Source organism: Alosa sapidissima, chromosome 5 (assembly GCF_018492685.1).
Source record: "Alosa sapidissima isolate fAloSap1 chromosome 5, fAloSap1.pri, whole genome shotgun sequence".
Taxonomy (NCBI): domain Eukaryota; kingdom Metazoa; phylum Chordata; class Actinopteri; order Clupeiformes; family Clupeidae; genus Alosa; species Alosa sapidissima.
The window spans coordinates 38711069-38734327 of NC_055961.1; the positions used below are offsets into that span (position 1 = coordinate 38711069).

Here is a 23259-nt window from a genome sequence, read left to right on the forward strand (position 1 = left end):
ACTCATTTTAATGTTTATCAAGACAAATTTACTCAACACACTGGCTGACAAATTTGCTAGTGTTTAGGATAAATTTGCTTAACGCACTGGTAGACAAATTTGCTTGTTTTCAGAATGAGATGTCTTAAAAGAAATCTAACTCTTCTTAAATTAAGTCAAATGATTTTATGAGAAAGCGCTAGGTAAGTATATTTATACTGAAAACAATACCAACTAGATTGTCTGATCTTGATATAAGAGTAATAAGACTTGGTTAGATTTTATTAGATAAGCAGTTTTTGCAGTGTATAGTATTCACTGCAAAAACTGCTTATCTAACCAGTTTTTGCAGTGTATAGTATTCACTGCAAAAACTGCTTATCTAACCAAGTGTTATTCATCTTATATCAAGATCAAAAAATCTAGCTAGTATTGTTTTTAGTATTTCTAAAGAGACTTAGCGCTTTCTCATTAAATAATTTCACTTAATTTAATGAGAGTTTGACTTATTTTTAAGACTAACAAATCTGGCTGGCAGTGCATTGAGGAAATTTGTCATGCAACAAAACAAATTTGGCTGCCTGCACTGCAAAAAAGTACTATTAATCTTATATTAGGTTGTATCAGCGATAGCGGGGATACATCACTTCTGTTGATGTTCAAACAAAACAGAGAGCTAGCTCATTACTCCCTCCCCCTCCCTCCTGTGCAATTAAAACTCTCCTAAACTCGCATCTCGTCGGTTATTGGTTGAAACACTTTATTTTGCCTTTGAGTGGGTTGCCAACCCTAGGAGCCTAGGCTGCCTACAGAGATGCGTTTTTTGACAGCCTGCTTATGGGGCAGACAGCTAGCTGATCGAAAGATTAGATGAATGTGATCATTTATGTTTGGGCCTTTTTTGGGCCTGAAATTGCTGATACAACCTTTAAGGTCAAAAAATCTATTTGGTATTGTTTTTAGTATTACCTAGCACTTAACCTAGCTCTCTCGAAAGATCATTTTGACTTCATTTAAGAAAACTTTTTAAGGAGTCTTATTAAGAGAAATTTACTCAATGCACTGGCAGACAAATTTGCTTTTTTTCATGATGCGACAGCTTAAAAGAAGTCAAACTCTTCTTAAATTAAGTCAAATGATGTGACGGGAAAGCGCTAGGTAAGTCATTTTATACTGAAAACAGTAGCAACTAGATGTTGTATGCAAATGTCTTGATAAGATGCCTTAAAATTAAAAAAAAGTCAAACTCCTATTAATTTAAGTCAAACTGATCTTAGAAAGAACGCTAGGTACTGTTAGTGTCTTTCTACTAAAAACAATACCAACTAGATTTATTTTAATTTTAATAACACTTATTTTTTGCAGTTTTCTCTCAGCTATGGGTGTAACCTGACCTGTACTAGATAGAGAGATCTACCAAGATGAAGATGGAGAAAAGATAGATAAACAGACAGATAGACAGACAGCAACTGAATGTGATCTTTGGTGAGTGATCAAATCGGAACATAATGATCTAACAAACCCACATGAGATTAATCTACAAACAAACCCAAGCGCAATTAAATTGTTTCCTGATTGGTCACATTTCATAGCTGAAGGCACTATCCCGAAGTCGCCTAACACTTCACCCCACATTTCACTTGTTATAAGAGCTCCATATGGGCGTATGTACAACCAAGGGAGCAGCTGTTGTACTACTGGTTAGCGGTTCGGACTTGTAACCGGAGGGTTGCCTGTTCGAACCCCGACCACTAGGCACGACTGAAGTGCCCTTGAGCAAGGCACCTAACCCCTCACTGCTCCCCGAGCACCGCTGTTATTGCAGGCAGCTCACTGCGCCGGGATTAGTGTGTGCTTCACCTCACTGTGTTCACTGGGTGCTGAGTGTGTTTCACTAATTCACGGATTGGGATAAATGCAGAGACCAAATTTCCCTCACGGGATCAAAAGAGTATATATACTTACTTATACTTATACTATGTATGCGAGCCTTTCATTTAAAACATTCATTTAAAACATAGGCTAGCTAGATCTCTACTCTGTTAAAAGTTGAATAGGAGAGGAAATGGCACAAATCCAAACTAACTGATGACCTCAAAAACTACCAGACACTCCTAACCTCCTTTTCAACCAGCATCACTGCTGCTAAGACGGCTTTCTACAATGACAAAATCAACAGCGCAACAGACACTCGAAAACTTCTCAACCTTCAAATAGCTAGTAACAAACAAAGTGGCGGCAATCAGCAGTCAATTCTCTACATGCCCACAAAACGCATCAGACTCAGATACTGCACTCCTACAACCTCTAGGGGCTACTGGAACATCTTTTTCAGCATTCGCGACTCTCTCCGAGAGTGTAGTATCTAGACTCCTGACATGTAGCCGTCCTACCACATGCTCGTTGGACCCTATACCTACGAGCCTACTTCAGTCCATCAGCCCGACCATCGCACCAGCGATCAATACCTCTCTAACCTCTGGCACATTTCCGACAGCGTTCAAAACGGCCCGGGTAGAAAACTTCTCTCAACCCTGATTCTCAACCCTGCTCAAGTCGAGAACTACCGCCCTGTCCTGACTCCTGCCTTTCCTATCCAAAGGCATTAAACGAGCAGTCTCCAAACAGGTCTCTGACTTCCTTTCACAGAACAACCTTCTGGATCCAAATCAGTCTGGGTTCAAAAGCGGCCACTCTACCAAACCGGCTCTGTCGTCTGTAACAGAAGCCTTAAAGGAAGCCAGGGTGACCGCTCGGTCATCAGTAGTCATTCTGCTTGACTTATCGGCTGCCTTTGACACAGTTAATCACGCATCCTTCTCTCTATACTCTGTAACATGGGAATCTCCGGTTCTGCTCTCTCCTGGTTTGAATCCTACCTCACAGGACGCTCGTTTAACGTATCATGGCTTTGACAGCCATCTGCACCTCACTATCTCACCACAGGGGTCCCCCAGGGCTCAGTGCTGGGCCCCCTTCTCTTTGCTATCTACACCACCTCCTTGGGACAGATTATCCGTTCACATGGCTTCTCACATGGCTTCTCTCATGGCTTCTTTCATGGCTTCACGACACGCAGCTCTATTTGTCCTTTCCACCTGATGACCCCTTGGTTTCAGCATGGATCTCGGATTGCCTCTCAGACACATGGATGAAGGCACATCTGAACAGCTGAACCTCTCAAAAACTGAACTGCTGGTCCTCCCAACTTGCTTGAATTTCCCCTGGGGATCATTAAAGTATCTATCTATCTCTATCTAAACCTACCATACACCACGACATCAACATCAAATTTGACTCCCGGTCCGTTTCACCTACCAGGACTGCAAGAAATCTAGGAGTTGTTCTCGACAACCAACTAACCTTCTCAGATCATGTTGCCTCAGTCCCCCGGTCGTGCCGTTTCGCACTCACATACGGAAAATCAGGACTTACTTGACTCAAGATGCTACCCAACTCCTGGTCCAGGCCATAGTCATGTCATGACTTGACAACTGCAACGCCCTTCTGACAAGTCTCCCAGCCTGCACAGTGAAACCCCTTCAGATGATCCAGAATGTGGCGGCGCGCCTGGTCTACAACCAACCCAAAAGGGCACGTTACCCCGCTGCTCATCCAGCTACACTGGCTACCTATGGCGGCCCGCATCAAATTCAAGGCTCTAACGCTTGCCTACAAAGTAGTCTCCGGTTCTGCTCCCAGCTACTTGAATGCCCTCATACAGACATACGCTACCTTCAGACCGTTGCGCTCCTCAGAAGAACGACGTCTAGCTCTACCACTGGTATGCTCAGGCCAATCCAAATTTTTCTCATCTGTTGTTCCTCGTTGGTGGAACACACTGCCAGTTCCTACAAGGGCAGGGACATCCCTCTCCATTTTCAAAAAACTCCTGAAGACCCAGCTCTTTAGAGAACATCTCCTCTCATAGCACTACTTACAACAAGTCTTGCTGATCCTAGAACTTATCACCTGTCTTGAACTGACACTCAACTGTTTAATAACAGCACTCATTCTTACTGTACTCTACCGTTTTTAAATTATCCTAAAATTGTTGAGAGTATTGCTTTAAAACTTAAACTGTTTACCATGTTGTTAGTCGCTTTGGTTAAAAATGTGTCAGCCAAATGTAATGTAATGAATAAACTTGTAGCTTAATGTGTAGGCCTACAAGGAAGAACTTGGAAAAGTTCACTGCCACCATGACGTGTAGCTTGTCATCGTCAATGGCCGAGGGCTTTGTTATCCTCTTCAGTAAGCTGGTTTGGCAGGATCATGGTCTTTGACTCCATCTTCTCACCTCTCGGCCCTTTCCTGCCACTTTGATCGGAGTAGACCCAGGGCTTCATGAAGAATCCTCCTGCTTTGAAGTGGCTGAATGGAGGCAAGTTAGCGGTCTCTCGCATGGCGACTTGGGCTATGCAACCAGCAGGTTTGTCCCCGATGTCGACTCTTGTTATGGCGAAATCCTCTATCTCTGCATCTTCAGTGTCGCGCCACAGGAACCTGTGCAGGTGGACCTCTCTTTCTTCCAGCCAGACAGAGTTGTACATCTTGCGGATGTCACCAAGGGCAGCAAAAACACCAGCTCGGAACCTCAGCAGGACAGCTCTGATCGGATTCAGAACATCAGGACCTTAGATCAGTATGTCGTTCAAGCTCAGGCCTCTGTACTTCTGGCTTCTGTTCCATACTAGCCTCACTGGGGTGGAGACTGAATGTGGATTTGGTGCAATCAGGTGACTTATGTACCACACTGGCCCGGTCCAGCTCTGCAGAACTTCCTTGGACAGCTTCACTGCAGCTTTTCGATGAACCATTTCATGGACTTGCGAAGCATAAGCCATTTTCCACTCTGCTTCCTTCGCCAGCTGCTTCTCTGTTCTGTGGAATGTGGCTTCAACCGCTCTCCTGTTGTTGGGTAGAGATGCTGGATCCTCGGTCCAAGGATACTTGGCGTGCCAGTGTGGTTCAGGGCTGTGGTGATCTCCGTTCACATACGTCAAGCCATTTCTCACTCAGATCTCTCATCTCCATCTCTCTTTCTTCAGCCAGCGTCATTTCTTTCCCCCCCGGTTGGCAATTCCGGCAGCGACATCCTCCACATCTCGGCTCACAAGCGGCTCCGATGCTTTCCCATTTCCACCACTTCAGAAAGTCTCTGCTGCTAGTGGCTGTATTGGACTGGGTGCTGGGATGGTCAGGGGACTGGCAGGAGACTGGATCTTTACAGGGGAGTTAAGTGTATTTAACTGCTGCAGTTCTCATGGATCTTGCAAAGTGTGTCTTTGACGTATGGGCCATTAAGGTGACTTCTTCAAAGAGGTCCGGGTGCGTGCCTCCAATGGTTTTGCCGAGTGGGCCGTCCCAGAGCACCAGGTCACTGACGGAACGAACTTTCTGGGGCACCAGCTGCCCTTCTTCGTGGCTGATCAGGAGTTGTATTTCACTTGAGATCTTCTGCAACTTGACGGCTGGAACATGTCTGTGAACTTCTGCAATTTTATAAAAGTCCATAGCAGATCAGTTGATGTGACTTGAGGGTCCCTCTTGGAGTGCTGACCCGTATCCTGAGGAGGTAGCGCTTGGTTGGGACAGACACTTTCATCCCTCGAATGCCGTAAATCACCAGTGTCACATCTTCACTTCTCAGGTTCAACTTGCTCGCAGCTCTGTGTGTTATGTAGTTTGTGTCTGATGCCAGGTCAATGAGGGTCCCGATTCTTTGTCCATCGTTGGCAGTGACATCAAGGAGCATTAGGATCACTGGGTATTCGTTTAAACAGTTGTCCTCCAGAAGCCCTCTTTCAGCTGCAGTGGAGTTTTATGCCCTGGATGCTACATTGCAGAAGGCATCTTGAACAGCAGCATAGGTGAGCCAGTCTTTCTTTAGAGTTTCTGGGAGCTTGCCCTCGATGGATTTAGTCACTATCGGGTTCTTTATGGCATCTGCATTATCCAGTTCACTTAAATCATAAAGGGCCTTTTTCCACAGTTAGCTCTATGACTTTTCTTGGCTGGCCGCTCCTGACTGGTGGAGTTGCTTGTAGCTCCTCGATGATCTCGAGACCGATGGTGGCTTGGTTCCCAAACCGGTTCTCCAGGATTCGGAAGATATCGTCTGATGAGTTGTATGTTGACAGGCATAGGTCTCTGGCCACCTTCTCATCGAAGCTATCGAGCAGTTGAAATTTCTTTACCTCTTTGGAGCCGGTTGGTTCACCTTGTTTCTGCAGAGACTCCCATTCTTGCCTCCATCTGTAGTAGCCTCGCTGGTTACCGGCAAACTTTGGTAGGGCTGTAGCCTTTAGCTTTATCGCTGCCACTGGAGCTAAACGGCGGTCTGGGGGGAGTGTCCAGTTTTATCCTTGCTTTAATGAAGGCGGCCTTCCGCAACACGAGCTGGGGGAGGTGCACCTCAAGTGCTCTTAGACGGCCATCAGCGTCTCCTTGCTCGGCAGGCGGAGCCCAGCGGTTCCAGTTCTGGTGTGCTTCCTTTGCCTTGAGTACCAACTTCTCTAAGTGGGTCAGCATAAACTCATACGCCTCCAGTTATGTCTAGCTGGGTGGAGGAGACATTCTTGCACTCACTCTCTGCAACATGTAAAGCTAGCGACAGTTCTTTTTCTCCATATACGTCCCAGAGTGCCTCTCGAATTAGGAGTTTAACTTCTTTAGTCTTCTGCTTACAATATTCCTCTGTCTTTTCTATGTCGGCTCTTAGTAATTCGTCCAGTTCCTCTGCAGTAGCTGCGTTGGCCTCTGCCATGTAAGCGGCCTCTATTTCTTCGTTTGCCTCCATGACTCTGGAACTCTCTAGAGTAAGCTTCTTGAAGTTCTCTTTTAACTCCTCTATAGACATCTCTGTGTGGTTCCTTGTAATGCTATTGGCAAGACGGGAGAAAAGTCTCTTAGCTGTGGTCCTCTCTACTTTCAAATCGTTGAGTGACTTTGCCATTTTGTTCACTTCAGTTGACGGGACAGCAAGCTTTATCCTCTAGGCCCCCAGGTGGAGTGTCGTCCCTCTTGGTTGTGGCCGCAGGTGGAGTCTTTGCTGGTCACTGGTCACAGGCAGTTTTTCACTGGCAAGTGTATTTAAACATCATGGCTTCCCACACTTGAAAAGGGAAGGACTTGACCAGACCAGACTCGTTGTTCAATTTATTTGACCAGTAAACAAGCAAGGTGAAAAACCTTTAAACATACAAAAAATAAACAATTTAAATAATGTTTAGCATTTTCCACCAAATACAACAAAGCAAAACAAAGTAAATTTAAATAAGGCAATTTTAAACATAAACAATGAAATGGTTAATTTATCAGCCCAGGCAAACAGTGGCAAACAGTATAGATATATTACCAATTAGGCATTAAATAAGCAGAAAGCCAGTTCAAACCCATTTTAACCTGTTTTACCTTATGTTTAACCTAGATTTCTATACAGATTTTATATATACACACACACACACACACACAATATGACATGTATTCCAATCATATTTCATTTTGTTAAAATTTAAGCATTCAAAACGTTTTACTGTAAATTAGCATAACCATTACTGTGCAGGAAATAATCTTAGTTGAAGATTAAAGTTTAATAAATAGTTTAAACAGCTCATAATTAACTTATTACAACCTATAAACAGGCAATGCATCTCAAATCAACAGACAACACATTTCACTTGTCCATAGACAGACTACTACGTAGCCAGCAATCACATTTAAACAGCGTCCAGAGTCCAATAAATACATTTGAGCTTACCGTTAGCCCTTTTGATCTTTTCCTTTTTCCCATGAGCTTTAATTCCGCGATCCTTCAGCAATTTCTCCTTTTTCTTCTGTTCTTAGCTGCGTTGCAAACAAGTGAACAAACTCGCGTCGCTTCATTGTCTTCATTGTCAGATTTCGCTCACCTGCTGAAGCGCGCTGTGGAGCTGCACGCTCACCGTTACGCGTTTGTAGCAGCAAGGCCGCTGTCACATCACATGCACCCGCACGCAGGCACACCTCCCGGCAGATCGCCGCAACAGGGAGTTGTTCCACTACACTGGCCCGATTGCTTTCTCACTGCAAACAAACCGCGAGAGATCGATTGGAAACAAGTCGAGACCACCTCCTCCAAGCGCTCTCGGCCCGTTTGTTTTTGAAAAGGAGTGCGAATTGCTGCTTTCACAATCTAATCTAATCGAACCGATCTTTTCAGGGAAACACTGTACATTCCGATTCAAAGAGCCAGGTGTGAAAGTGTCCTGAGAGAATGTGGGAGGTAATGAATGAAATAGATGGGGAAGATAGACAGATAGATAATGCAAAGCTTTGAGCTTTCTTGTAAGATTCTTTGTCCTAAAATAAGTCGAAATCTTCTTAAATTAAGACATAAAAACAAGCAAATTGATCTGCCAATGGATTAAGTAAATGTATCTTAATTTAAGATAGATAAATGTACTTGTTTTTAAGGGCTTATGTTAAGATTTTGACTGATTTTAAGTCAAATAATCTTACAAGAAAGCTCAAAGTAAGTATATTTACTAAACACAATACTAACTAGATTTTTATCTTAGTATAAGATTATATTAGTGCAGTGGCAGCAGTAGCTAAGGAGGTAGAGTCATCATCCAGCAACTGGAAGATTGCTGGTTTGATTTCAACTCCTCCTGACCCTGTCAAAGCGTCCTTGAGCAAGACAACCCCCAGTGTTCCCGATGAGCAGGTAGGCGCCTTGCATGGTAGCCTCCGCCATCGGTGTGTGTGTGTGTGTGAATGGGTGAATGTGAGGCATGACACTGTAAAGGGCTTTGGGTGTTCGGAGAAGTCGAAGTGCAAAAAAGCAGAAAAGTGCAATGTGATATACAGTAGAAAGTATAGACAGGTGGTGCATAGACAGGACAAGAAATATAGTACAGTGTAGATAGTATAATATAGTTGGTTTGCAGAAGGTGGCTTACAGTAATATAAATTAAATATAAATATGTGCAGTGTATTAGCAGTTACCTTATAAGAGCAGAATAAATATGGTTATGTATTATGAGCAATGTAATATGTACAACACAGGGCTTTGAACCAGAATGTTTATCCAATTGGTTCGTTCCGAACAGAAACAGTATTCTGTTTCCGGTTTTTGGTTCAACCCTAAAATTGACGTTCCTGAACCGGTTAGAACAAAAAAATAAAGTTCCCGAACCGGTTAATAACGTTCCATGTCAGCTGCAGGACATACAAATAAGTGGGGTGAACAGTCTGTGGTTGGGGTGAGAACAGTCTTTGATACTGCGCGCCTTACGCAAGCAACGCTTGCCCTGGATGGCCTTGATGGAGGGGAGTGAGGAACCGGTGATGCATTGGGCAGTTTTCACCACCCTCTGCAGTGCTTTCGGAGCAGTTGACATACCAGACTGTGACATAGTTGGTGAGAATGCTCTCGATGGTGCAGTGGTAGAAGTTCACCAGGATCTGAGGACACAGGTGGATCTTCTTAAGTCTCCTCAGGAAGAAGAGACGCTAGTGAGCCTTCTCAATCAGGGTAAAGGTGTTGAGGGTCAAAGAGATGTGGACACCCAGAAACTTGAAGCTGGTGACACACTCCACCTCAGTCCCGTTGATGAGAATGGGGGTGTGTGTGCTAGCGTAAGACTTCCTGAAGTCCACAATGAGCTCTTTGGTCCTCTTGGTGTTCTTGGAGCCAGGTTGTTATCAGTGCACCACGGTGTTAGGTGCTGGACCTCCTCCCTGTAGGCCGTCTAATCGTTGTTGCTGATGAGACCAATCACTGTAGTGTTGTCTGCAAACTTGACAATGGTGTTAGAGCCATGTACAGGTGTGCAGTCGTACAGAGGGTCCCCGTTAAAAATTGACACTTCATTCACGATAATGGTGATTCACGCAGCTGGGTGACATGTAAGGACAACTGCAGCCGCTTGGGGGCAGCATAGTCCGCTGTGGCGTTCAACGGTCGAACCGGACGGCGCATTCGACAGCAAGGGCTGTGATTGGCCGAGTTTTCAGTGCGTTTCTCTGTTTTTAGCAGCCCCTGCAACATGCTAATCCACTGTAGCCTAAGCTTTGTACATAATGTTAAACATAGTTTTGGATTCAGTGGCAAGATTTCTTGATTGTATAGTGCCTGTCTCTCAGTAATGTTTTAAAATGAGAGCTTCGTCAGCTGGCAGTAGGCTACTTTGTCGGTAGTCATGAGAAGTTCGCTTGCTAACAGAACATAAAAATGCTGCCCAGAAACCTTGTGAATAGTTCTGACACTAACGAGGTTGAAATATAGCATTTGCCTACAGCATCTCCTTAACAGTAATGTTAACAAAATGACAGCATTCATATGACAAAGGAAAACGAATCCGGTCACTCAAGACTGTGCCGCAGCCGTGGGGCAGAAGACGCTTGGTGGCCGTCCACAACGTTATAAACTTAACCTAAATAGCCGGCTGCTGTAAGCTACAATCGGATTTTATTGTATACCCCTGTTGTCTCAATGATGATAACATCTCATTTCCGACTATATTTCAAAGTGTGCCGTTCATTTGCATTATTAACATAACATCGTATTTTGTCATTTTTGGCGAAGACATGCATTCCGTTAGGGATATTGAACATATTTAACATTCTCTAACCATCGTGATATCGAATTGGTGCAGTTGTCAGCACAAAAAATCATTTTATTCTTTTGCTCTTTTGCATTGCTCTATGCTGTTCTATGGTGCTTTCTGCCTCTTGGTTGCGCACGCATGATTTCGTGACGTTTCATAGAAATCCATATATAATGAGTGCATAAAACGACTTGTTGACGTTTTGGGACATTAATCTACATGTAGGCTACGTTAAGCTTTAAGGATTGTATGTCCTTAATTTATTTATATAGGCCTATTTAGGCTACTTGCGCAAACCCTGGATACTTTTATTGCCACACAACAATATTGGTGGTATTTGTTACATTAGCTTCAAAAGGCACCGCTTCAGAAAGCTGCACTGCTTGTGAAAGAAGGGGGTGGGGGAGGGGAGCTTGCAGCCAAGTGTCGGAAAAATGCATAGCCTACAACACAGAACTCTCGCATTAGTCACTGACAGTAGACACGCTTCCAGCCTAATGACTTTCACACATTTTGAATGATTTACAGTATGCCTATACATTAGCGCTCACGTGTAGAGACTGTGCAGAATACAATGTGTGAATGATGCTCAATGATTTGCCAATAGCCTATAATAGTCTTCTGCTGGGTTGCATGTACTGTATAGCCTAGTTTTACTGTACATTTTTTCAGCCTTTATTGGTTAAATGACCATTTTTATTACGAAAATATTTCTTAACTTCAAAAACACAGTGTCTAAAACTCGGTGTCATTCAGTTAACCCTCTTGACGTTTGGTGATTAATTGACAGCTGTTTTGGGACACGTTAAACTTTCTTTATAATGAGCGCATAAAACGACTTGTTGTTTGGGACATTAAGCTACGTTAAGCTTTTTCACGTTAAGGATTGTATGTCCTTAATTTATTTATATATTTAGGCTGCTTGCGCAAACCCTGGATACTTTTATTGCCACACAACAATATTGGTGGTATTTGTTACATTAGCTTCAAAAGGCACCGCTTCAGAAAGCTGCACTGCTTGTGAAAGAAGGGGGTGGGGGAGGGGAGCTTTCAGCCAAGTGTCGGAAAAATGCATAGCCTACAACACAGAACCCGCTTCTCGCACTAGTCACTGACAGTAGACACGCTTCCAGCCTAATGACTTTCACACATTTTGCAGAGAAAGCTCGAGTAGCCGAGAGAGCTCGAGTAGCCGAGAGAGACGCCGAGAATGATCGGTTGAAAGCGGAGGTCAAAAACCTCAAACGAGAGCTTCAACAACTCCGAGAGGCAGCCACTTGGAGAGCCACAGAGACATTTTACAGGAGGTGAGAGCTGGAATCGGAGAACTTCAGGCGACGCTACGTGAGCAGAGAAGTTATTCGACGCCTGAGAGACCAATCCCCAGGTGCACCTCGACACCAGCTCCAGAAACGTCCTCCTTGCAGATGTCTCCATTGGCCCTCTCCGTCACACTCAACGACAGCATCCAAGTTCCTAGTCAACACGCAGACGTGACCTTGCGTGATGTTGGTCCCGAAGACCACGCTAAGATTCACCAACAGAGCTACGGCCAAGTGGGCAGATACGGATGCCTGCTCTTCAGGTCCATCGTCACAGAGGAACACTATAAAGCCTGGAGCAAAACCACCAACTGGGATGGAGCGAAGGGCAAGCGAGCACTGCCGCAAAATGTGAAAAACTTTGTGGTCTCAACACTACAACGAAAGTTCCCTGCTATGGGGAGGAGTGAACTGAAGGACTGCATCAATAAGATCAACGAATTCCTCCGCACAACACGCAGATCTTCCCAGGGATTCAACGTGCTTTAAATTTAGACTGTAGAATGTAGAATGTAGACTTCATTATTTCAATAAATACGTTTTCTCTGAAGCACTTTCCCGACTTCGTCTTTCTATAGGCTAAGCATATCATGGAGATAGAGTAGAAAACTGGATTTAACTAAACAAATGTAACTAAGTAAACTGATTGTTCACACTACAGTAGGCCATGTTCCCCCTCTCAGGCTGTACAATAGGCCTATTGAAAGTAGGCTAATGAGCTCAATAGACACGTTAGCGCTTCCATTAGGAAACTTTCGTTGCAGACTTTCACAACTGATTGTTTAGCCTATACAGTAGCCTACTGTAGGCCTACTCTACAGTAGCCTAGGCTATAGGTTATGTTCCCCCTCTCAGGCTGTACAGTAGGCCTATTGAAAGTAGACTAATGAGCTTAGACACATTAGCGCTTCCAGCCTAATGACTTTCACACATGAATGATTTACAGTAGACACATTAGCGCTCCACGCAGTGGCGTAACTAGGCCTAGTAGGTGCAGCAAGTGCAGTCGCACCAGGGCCTGTGACCTCCGTCGCTACCCCCGCAATGCAATTGCTGGAAAATTCTATACCGGTCCTTTCTGACTACCTGCGTGCCTTTGGCCAGGCCAAGGCTACAGCGCAGACACTCGCAAATAAATGGGGGTTCAGAGTACATTTGAAAATGTTAGAGCGCGGAGAGTGAAGCGTCACTTTGACGAACTATCGGAAGATGAACGCTTAACCGATGCAGAGAGATACTTCAAAGTGCAGGTATTTAATGCAACTCTGGACATCATAATCAGTCAGCTCTCCCAAAGATGTGCAAGCATGCGGAAAACTTGTTATGTGGTTGAGTCTTTACGTCCTATGATCCTTCAACTCGCAGGTGATGATGAACTGCTTGAAAAGGCAGTACGTTTGTCAGACCATTATAGCATGGACATTGTACCGACATTCCCAACACAACTCCTCTCATTTAGATCTTGCTTTAAAGCAGAGATTTCACAGAAGTCATCTATTTTTCAACTTGCCAAAAGGCTGGTGGTAGATTATGACAGTGTAACATCCACATTCGGGGAAGTGTACTGCTCTCATGTTGTTTCTACATTGCCTGTGACTGTGGCAACAGCTGAGCGATCTTTTTCCAAATGTTCAACAATTGCTGGTGTACAGGCTATAATCAATTAGCTAAATAATTTGTCCAGCTGTTTAAACATTTTTTCGTGTTACATTCAAACGCAAAAGGTGCTTTGATATCTTTTTTGTTTAAACGTCGGCAAGCAGGCATGCTGCGGTTGCAATGAATGAGGATAATTGGTTTTATCTGCGGTGTTATTTTTTGCATTTTGAATATGACTCGCTCCAGCACGTCTACTTTTTTGCACGGTGCTTTCTTAAAGGAGCTGCACCATCTTACAACAATTGCATCTACATTTTCATATTAGAATGTTTTGTCAAGTGTAAGCTTAAACTACCGTGATCAAATTAAGTTTCCGTGCCCCCGCTGAAAGTCTCTTATGCTCTTATCGTTACACTATCAAATCTATAAGTAACCGTGACAAATAGGGTATAAGATATATAAACTCACGCTATTGTATTATCATATATGTTTGGTAATGGCTCAGCTTTCTCTGATTGTTCTACTGACTTGGAAACTGCATCATGGAAGCAGTAAGTCAAGTCGCATCAAAAATAGTAGTGGCAGAACTCCAAAGTGACACCTTGTGGTTGTTTGTGTCAACTGCAGTTTGTGCCATTTCTGCTGAGAAAATGGGGATCGTGATTCCTGAAGGAACCCGTCCAAACTTAACGGGGACCCACTGTAGGTGAAGAGGGAGTAAAGGAGAAGGCTCAGCACACATCACAATGACCCTCATTTATAAAAGAAATGTACGACACGATTCTCTCACAAATTTATATTAGAGATTCATGATTTTGAAATTCTGGGCCAATACTGATATTTAACTGATACCAATATTTGCTATTTGTTTCCTTACTTTGTTTTTATTGTTAAATACCAAGTACCATTAAAAAAATGTTCAAGTCCATCCATATTCTAACAACATAGCTAGTGCAGAATTGTAACAGAAAATTATTGGTAAATGTCATATATGCTGCCATTTCAGGCCAATACCTGTAATAGGGCTTATATATATATTGGTCAATGCCTGTTTGGGTGCATCACTAACAATCACACTCATTTTACCTGATAGCCTACAGAAGGAAATGCAAGAACATGCCATATATTATGTATACTGTATATAAAAGGAAGAAAGTAGGCTTGGAATTAACATCCGTGCTGATGTCTTTATAAAAATGTGGCAGAAACGTGGTCATTTCAAAATTAGATCGCATTTGAATCGAGATCGCGATTTTACGTGGAAGGAAGATGATAATGGGGAAGGAAGGAACATGATCAATTGCTTGAATATAGCAGTTGGTCGGCCTAGCTCGATAGTGGGCCTGTGGCTAATGTCCCATGTCCCAGATTCATGAGACTGTGACATATACAGTACTGTGTACAGTACAAATGGACATACAGTACAGTATGTACAGAGGCCTCTACTACACTACACCGAATCAGATTAGAGAGTTCCGGATCAAATCCGATCTGCGTCCACAAACACTGTAGCCCATCAGTTTGGGAAGCCTTAAAAATCCTTGAAAATCATGACAAACGCATAATCAATAAGTATGGATGCAAGGGAATAAAGATAGAGATAGATAGATACTTTATTCATCCCCAAGGGGAAATTAAAGTAAAAAGTAAATAACCATTAGATAAAATCTGAAAACTGGGGGAAATGGGATGTTTGCCAAGTTTAGGCTACTGCATGAGTGCAAAAGACAGCATGCTACAAATAGTAATTCACATTATAATGGCAGGTATTTGTCGACGAATGACAAACGAACACTAATAATTAGACTATGTTTAAAGTTAGCTTCTCGGTGAGCATGTTGTGACTTGGCAGTATACAATGTACCCCAGTCAGTCAGCTAGGCTATTGCATAGTATTATAATCTGTATAATTGGGTTGATTGTGAATTTTATGTGACCGCGCTGCATTAACATTAGGCTACTGTAAGGAGTTATTGCTCCCAAACTCCGTCGTAGGGGCTTTTTTGCATGTCAACAGCCACGGTTTCCAGCAGGCTACATGAGTTTTTTTCCGTCATTGTATAAAGAACAACAACAAAATCAACTGATGGCCTCCTTACACCAAACAACTTTGACATGATTTGGGAAAGATTCTGGAAAGATTGTAGCCTGGGTGCCAGTCCGAACTTAGTCCCGCCCACAACATTTGAGGTCGGGAAGTTCGGTCTGGCATTGCTCCATTGCGGAGCAAGTATGCTCGCCCTAGATCGGGCGGACCAATCAAATCGGGCTTTATGATGATGGACAGGTGAGCAACAGCGCCTGGTCTATCACGTCATCTGAGCACGCTTAGATTAGGCCTATGTTTGAAACAAAAACGCTGTGGCTAGAAGGAGACATGGCTTTTAAGACCCCATATGGACAATGCATATTATTTAATGAGGCTTTATCACTAAAAACTATTATTTCTGAAAACTTTGGCCAAAGTTGAGATGTGGGAAAACTCGTGGTTTCACTTTCATCAAGGGAAAACAGCACTGTTGCATTGACATGCTGTTCCCTCGTTCGTTTGAAATCTCTGATTGACCACCTGTTCGAGGGATTCGCGACAGCCTTTCCCAGCTATTTAACATGTTGGTAGCATATCAGTGTTCAACAGAATTATTTTTAAAAACGGAGGGGATATAGGCTGTTTTCTGTTTTTTCCTAATAGCCTACCCTACTACGTATCTCTTAGATTTCGCTAATGAGTGTTGTAGGAGTTATTGACGGCACTAACTTTTACGAAAGACCAGAAAACAATGTTAAGACATTTGTGGAGAAGAAGGATGGTTTGTGTTTTCTTCCTACACCTCACGGTAAGCTATTTCGTTGCTCTGGTTGGTTAGGTCTATCCAATTGAGTGCATAGGCATTCCCCACCTGTATCGGTTGAAACATGCCCCATAATTACGTCCCAATGGAGCAGTATCAGACTCATATTCTGACTAGAATTGAGTATGACTACGTCAGGCTAGAAAGATTGTAGTCTTTTAACTAATGCCCCGCATTCAAGCTTTACTCAAAAGACTACAATCTTTCAAGAATCTTTCCCAAATCTTGTCAAAGTTGTTTGGTGTAAGGAGGCCATTAGCCATTTAGATAGCCTACGTTTTCCGTTACTTCTTTATATGCGCCTATTGGTCGCTTGCAGTGGAATAGGCATAGTTTACACAGAATGCCAGGTAGATTTGTCGACTAACGACAAACGAATAAAATAGCCGACCTTGTGTGATGGACATTATAGAACATAGCCTACACAGTGCTTCTAATGATCAAGAGGGATTTATTTGTCACATAGCCTACACATTTAGGCTATATAATAGCCTAGCATCTTTAAATTGCAAATAATCCGTTGCCATTCACTGTATGGCTGTCAAATGAATAAATGTAGGCTACTTCTCACGGAAACAAAGCAGCATGGCCATAATCACCTGAAACGAGCACAACGAATCAGGGAAGGGAAAATGGGCTTGTACATCATCTTTTTTCAGATGGTTCAGCAACACACTACACACACAGTCCACATTCGTCCGATACAGCTACGGAGCAAAATGAGTTCGGGGACTCCAGCGGATCCAAATTGCTCCACTTCGGATACGCTGATCCGATGGTCTAATGTGGAAGGGATACACGTAACAAAAGTATACAATATAGTGTAGATGGCCTCTGAGAGTAGTGCTGTGAAAAGATGGGTTCCCCAGGAGTCTGTGTTGGGCCCTCTGTTGTTTATTATCTACCTCCTCCTACTTGGCACTATCCTCTGGCACTATCCTCTGGCAACATGGTGTTCAATTTCACTGCTATGCTGACGTCACCCAGCTCTACTTATCTACAAAATCCACTGCCACTCAGCCAGCTGTTACTGCCTGCCTCCATGACATAAACTTGTGGATGACACAAAACTACCTGAAGCTGAATAGTAGTAAGACTGAGCTGTTAGTGATTGGCTCCAAATCAGCTTTTGCTAAGATGGAACTTTCACCCTTTGTGTAGATGGCAGCACCATCCCTTGCTCCAACCTGGACAATACACTTTCATTTAGTGCACACATAAACAGTAGTCTCAAAATGCCTTTTTCCATCTAAGGAACATTGCATGGCTTCGCCTGGCGCTCACCCAGCAGAGCGCAGAAGTCCTTGTCAATGCAAAGGAGATAGGGCTGTCACTTTTGTGAAAAAATCCTGTTTGATTTTTGAGACATAAGTGTTCATTGAATCGATTGTAAAATCGATTTTTCATGTCTAAAGACGTTTCCATTTTCAACGCCAAATATAGGCCAATCCACAAACAACAGGCATTAGGACGAACGTAAAGAGGGCGCTTGTAGACGCAAGCTAGCAATATTTCTGATGATTTATTGGCATGAAGTTTATAAGGCACAATGACAAACATGAGTGCAACATTCTCGAAAAACAATAAGCCGAGTGGACTGCCATTACATCAGTGACAAACATAAACCTCCCTGCAAAACTCACCACACAACTTTGTAGGTCTTGTCCCTCATGCTGGCCCACACAACAGTCAATAATGTGACCCGATTTAAAGTGGTTTTCACCCCTTTGGACACTCTTGATTTTGTCCTTGAAACAGTGAAATATTCACAGGGGCATGGACGGTTTGCTAACCATTTTAGCAGGTACTGCAGTTTCTAGCCGGTGGTAGCATCCAGCTTGTGCTATCAGCTAGCTAGCTAGTTCAAAAGTGTAAGTACTTAATGAGAATATACAGGGCTTTTTATGCCTCGACTAAGTTGTTGTTTCCCATAAACAACAATTCATGTTCATAGAAACAACAAGGTCACTAAAACATAATATATGTCATACCTGTGTTGCAGCATGTAGGCTAATTTTAGCAGCATTATAATGACATTCTAAATGTCTGAAAGGCTAATGATTAGCCTATCGGCTACCTGAAAAGTTAAGTGTTTAAACTAGCATTTACAGTGTCCTATTTGATGGTGTATTGGCCCTGACTAAGTTCATGTGAGCAGAGATGAAGCTGAACTAAACCTCGCTTAAACAAACGAGGCCAAGATGCCGCTAACTTGAGTTAATGGAACGGCTTCAGCCCCAAGTCTACGCTAGTTCAAGCCAGGCTATTTCTGTTAAGCGCCGCCTTTATTAGCGAGGTTGATGGAATACCCCCCTGGTCGGGAGGAGGTTATAGGTGCTAAATTATAGCTCAAATCGTGTAATCTACCGCCCACTGACCAATCAATTGTCTTAAAAACGTTATCTCACTTGTAGGATTCTGTCTTACAGGTGGAGCTCCGCCTCTAATAACATTTTGGATCTCGAATGCGCCTTAATAGTGCTGTGCGTGTAAATATCCCACTATGGACGTGCATACCATACAACAACTGATGACAATTGATTTATTTGATGTTATAGGTTAGACCAGAGCCCGTCTACGGAGAGCCTTGCCACTCCGTATTAAGTCCCATTGTACCGAATTTTGGATGCAGTTCCACCAGAGTTCCACTGGGGGCGATCGCCATGAGTGCAAAATGAATGGGAGTCAATGGAGCTAGAAAGCTAAATTGGTCTCTTTCACCTGATTGTCGTTGACAAATCTCAGATTTGGTTGTAGTTTGTATAACTTCAACATAGGTTATAGGTCAAAAGTTGAATGAACGAGTACTTATGTCCTTTTGATTTCTTACAGGTTGGGTCGTTGTTGCAGATAACACGCTAGCATTGTGCTAATGAATGACGTCATTGACACATTTGAAAGGCTTTTTAGAACAATTAAGTGACTTTAAAAAATATAATACTCAACCAAGTGTATTTTCTTTGCCTCCCCTTTCGAATGCAATACTCAAATTACTTGGAAAAAAATTATATCCCAAGAAAAGTGGATTTTGAGGGGTACAGCTCCATAGACCTCCATGCATTCTGCACTCGTGGACGAGCGCCCTCATGTGGAACCACAGAAGGAACTGCAACCAGTTCAGAAACCGGAAGTTTTCCGAGAGTGGCAGTTCTCCCCTTATTAGACATTCCCTGGTTAGACACAAAATTAAGATAGATTAAGCTAACGCTCATGAATGCGGAAGTAATTGTTTTTAAAAAGAGGCGGTCTTGTGTGTCTCCACGTTTCACGATTGGCCAACGTCATCCCAACACCGAGAACGCGCACAGATCTGAGCTGAAAGCCTAGTTTGACAAATATATCACATAACTGCTATCGTAGTATCACTTAACGTATACCCCGGAGTCAAGGCTTTGTGAAGCCTCGATATGTCTACATAGCCTAGATATGTCTAACGTGCTTCGTAGTATACCCCCCCACAGGACCGATCAGCAAGCTGCAGGCTTCTCGATTAACTTTACATCGGGAACTTAAGATAATCTTCAACAGTTAAATGTAAGAGTTTCAAATGCATGACATAATAGCAATTTTCTGTCTGGCTACACCCTCCTAGGTCCTAGGTAGGCACATAAAACGGCTATTAACCCAGCGACATTTTAATATTAAACGGGTTCTGGTTAACCCCAGGTTGAGTGGCGTGCAGCTTTGCTGTCCGTAAGAGCCGTATAAGCCTAGATAACAGAACATCTCGCGGAGTTAGCGCTCCTGGTAAATGCCTCTCTGAATAACATTGGACGACATCTGTTACGTTTTCATCATGTATTATGCGTGAATACAAACCCATTTTGTTTATTACGCAATGCATGGGATTTCTGTGAAAGGAGCTAACATTACGACAGTTAAATGCACCTACCTGGTCATATGGACTGTCCCCCAGAACCTTTATGCAAATGTCTGAACATTTCTGGAATTTTCGTCTCCTAAAATAACTCCAAGCGAGAAACAACGGATCCATGGTCACCTCCATTTCTTGCAGACTGTGTTTAACGTTATTCGAGACAATTTCTTATGGCGTGGACATCGGACGATTTGTTTGTTAAGCTGGATCAGTGTCTGGCGTCCATCTGTCACTCTAGCAACGGAAGCTTTCTTCTTCTTTTTATTGCACATATGGAGGAAAGGTATTCTCATCGCCCCCTACTGGTTTCGTTCCTAAGACCAGTGGTGGAGGAAGTACTGAAACTCAGTACTTAAGTAAAAGTACAAATACACAGAGAAATATTTACTTTAGTAAAAGTAAAAGTACCACAATGACAACCCTACTTAAGTAAAAGTAAAAAGTACCTGCTTTTAAATGTACTTTAAGTATTAAAAGTAAAAGTATTTGCATAATGATTTATATACTATATTCTAAAACGAAAAATCAGTATGGGCTGTGGCATTTTAATTAAGCTAGTTTTAGGTTATACTCGACTAGATAGTTTTAAGCTAATGCAATTGTGCTTACCATCTGTGGCCCAGTTTACATTCTGACCTACAATTCTAGAGACTATAATTCTGGTTATCTTACTAGGGTGATCTGCTGAGTAATATCAGTCAGCAAAACACGAGAGCCTGAAGTTTAACGGGGTAGACAAGGGAAACGTCGGGTGGATCGTAATGCCAATTATGCTGATTGAACAGAAAAGTTGCTGAGAAAGGTGTCTTTATGATTAGGTTCAGACGCATAGACATTGAATGAATGCTCACATTACTACCCCCCAATTGTAGGCTATGCATCTTTATTTGATCACACACAATTAAGGAATATTTTCTAATCTGGAAAATGTTACGTTTTTTTCCGGCCACCGGTTCATTAATAGTCTACCATTCATTTGTGCCGCAAATGATCAGACGTGTGACAGAAGCATGGGCATAGCCTGTAACTTCGCTGATCCGCGGATAGCAATCTCATCGGAGAGGAGGCCCTAACGCTGCAGATAACAGACAGAGAAAGGCACAGAGCACAGTTGCATGTACAGTGTAGCCATGGGTCTGGTGAATATAGCCTACCGAATGCAGATGGCTACAAGCTCACGCTTTGCCTGGTCTAGACCAGAGCCATATAAAGGTAGAGTTGCGACAACTCCATTGACGCTAATGTTCCATTTTTTTTCAACAATGGCGGCTAATGGAAGCCTCAAATAGTTCCCGAAAGTTAACAATTTATAATAGCAGCAGTGTAGTTACAGATTGTAGCCAACATTTCAGACTCAGATTTACATTATGCTCATCCGAATAATAATAATAATAACAGTAACAATAGTAATAGTAGTAAAGTAATAGTATTAATAACCTTATTATAATAATAAACTATTTATGTATCGACTTTGACAGCTTTTCTGCTGCTCAGTTTTTATCAGTTCCTTATCAAATAAATTAAAAGAGGCTAAAGCCCAATAAATGTGCCACACATAATAACCTAATATCAGATAAACCTTGCCTATATACCATTTCAATTAGGCAGCACTAGGCAACACCACGAACGAGCTGTCATTAAGTTTTTGTGTTTGTAGCCTACAACTTTTATGAAATGATGTGTCTTGGGAATTTAGCTTTAGCTGCTACCATCATACAAGGAAGTTTATTGTCACATGCATATAGTTACTGGAAGTAAGAAATGCAGTGAAATTATGTCTGGTGTCAGCCTATTTGTGCAAAGTGGGGGGGGGGGGGGGGGGGGGGTAAAAAGTGCAGTAGAAGAGGGGTTTAGTAGATTAAGTGGCAAGGGCTGCATAAGAAAGGTGAGGGAGGATTGGAATTGGGGGGGGGGCACCAACAAGGAGCACCCAAGAGCAACAGGGGCAAGGAAAAACTCCCTTACCAAGGAAGAAACCTTGGGCAGATCCACGGCTCAAGGGGCTAACCCAACTGCCAGGGGTCTTGGTGTGTGTGTTGGGGGGATGACAGGGGAGATGTGATAGTGTGCTGTGTATGTGGGGAGAGGGCAGTGTGCAATATGTGTGTTGGAGAAGCTTCCTCATGAGCAGAAAGGCTAGGCAATCAAGGACATGGGTAGATGGAGGAGAAATCAAAAATAATAAATAAAAGTTCTATGGAGATGTGCAAAAGTTGGAGAAAGTCAGATATGTGTGTGTGTGTGTGTGTGTGTGTGTGTGTTTTGACGTGTGATGAAATAAGAAAATAATAAAAGGTCTATAGCATAGGGTGAGGGATGTACAAGTGCTAAAAGTCTTGTAGGTGTGTGTGTGTGTGGGGGGGGGGGGGGGGGGCATGAGTGCTGAGGAGTGAATGAGTGCAAAGTCAGTATAGTGTGAGTTCAGAGTTGGGAAATGTTTGAGAGTGCTGAAGAGTGAATGTGTGCAAAGTCAGTATAGTGTGAGTTCAGAGTTCGGATGGCCTGGGGATAAAAACTTCTCCTGAGTCTCTCAGTTCTGGCTTTGTGACTACATAGGCGTCTTCTTGATTTCAGCGGTAGGAATAATCCATTGTTAGGATGAGAAGAGTCCTTCAGAATCTTTTGGGCTCTTAGGAGTACTCTTCTGGAATAGATATCTTGTAGAGCAGGAAGTTGAGTTCTAATAGTATGTTCAGCTGAGCGCACTACTCTCTGCAGAGTACTACAATCTCTAACTGTGGAGTTCCCATACCAGGTGATGATGCTACCAGTTAGAACACTCTCAACCGCTGAAGTGTAGAAGGCCTTCATGATGGATGTAGAAACTTTGAATTTCCTTAGCTGACGAAGGAAGTAGAGTCGTTGTCTGGACTTCTTCAGAACATATTGAGTGTTAACAGTCCATGTTAGGTCTTGAGTAATGTGGACACCAAGGTATTTAAAACTTGTGACTCTCTCTACAGGTTGCCCGCTGATCATTAGTGGGGTGTAACTGTAGTTCTGCTGCTGCCTTCTGTAATCCACTACCATTTCCT

At 43.0% G+C, this 23259-nt stretch overlaps 1 protein-coding gene across 3 annotated transcripts in view; it reads right to left on the reverse strand.

The window, feature by feature from the left end:
* Positions 1-20481, reverse strand: part of ttc8 (tetratricopeptide repeat domain 8) — a 31411-nt gene extending 10930 nt beyond the window's left edge. Inside the window, exon 1 of one of the 3 annotated variants that reach the window (XM_042091329.1) lies at positions 20240-20481. In XM_042091329.1, coding sequence (XP_041947263.1) covers positions 20240-20353 — 114 coding nt within the window. In that variant the 5' untranslated portion in view covers positions 20354-20481. Of the gene's footprint in view, positions 1-4150; positions 4199-20239 lie in introns of those variants that run through there. The other 2 variants (XM_042091330.1, XM_042091331.1) reach the window with 2 other exon arrangements.
* Positions 20482-23259: the final 2778 nt, after the last annotated feature.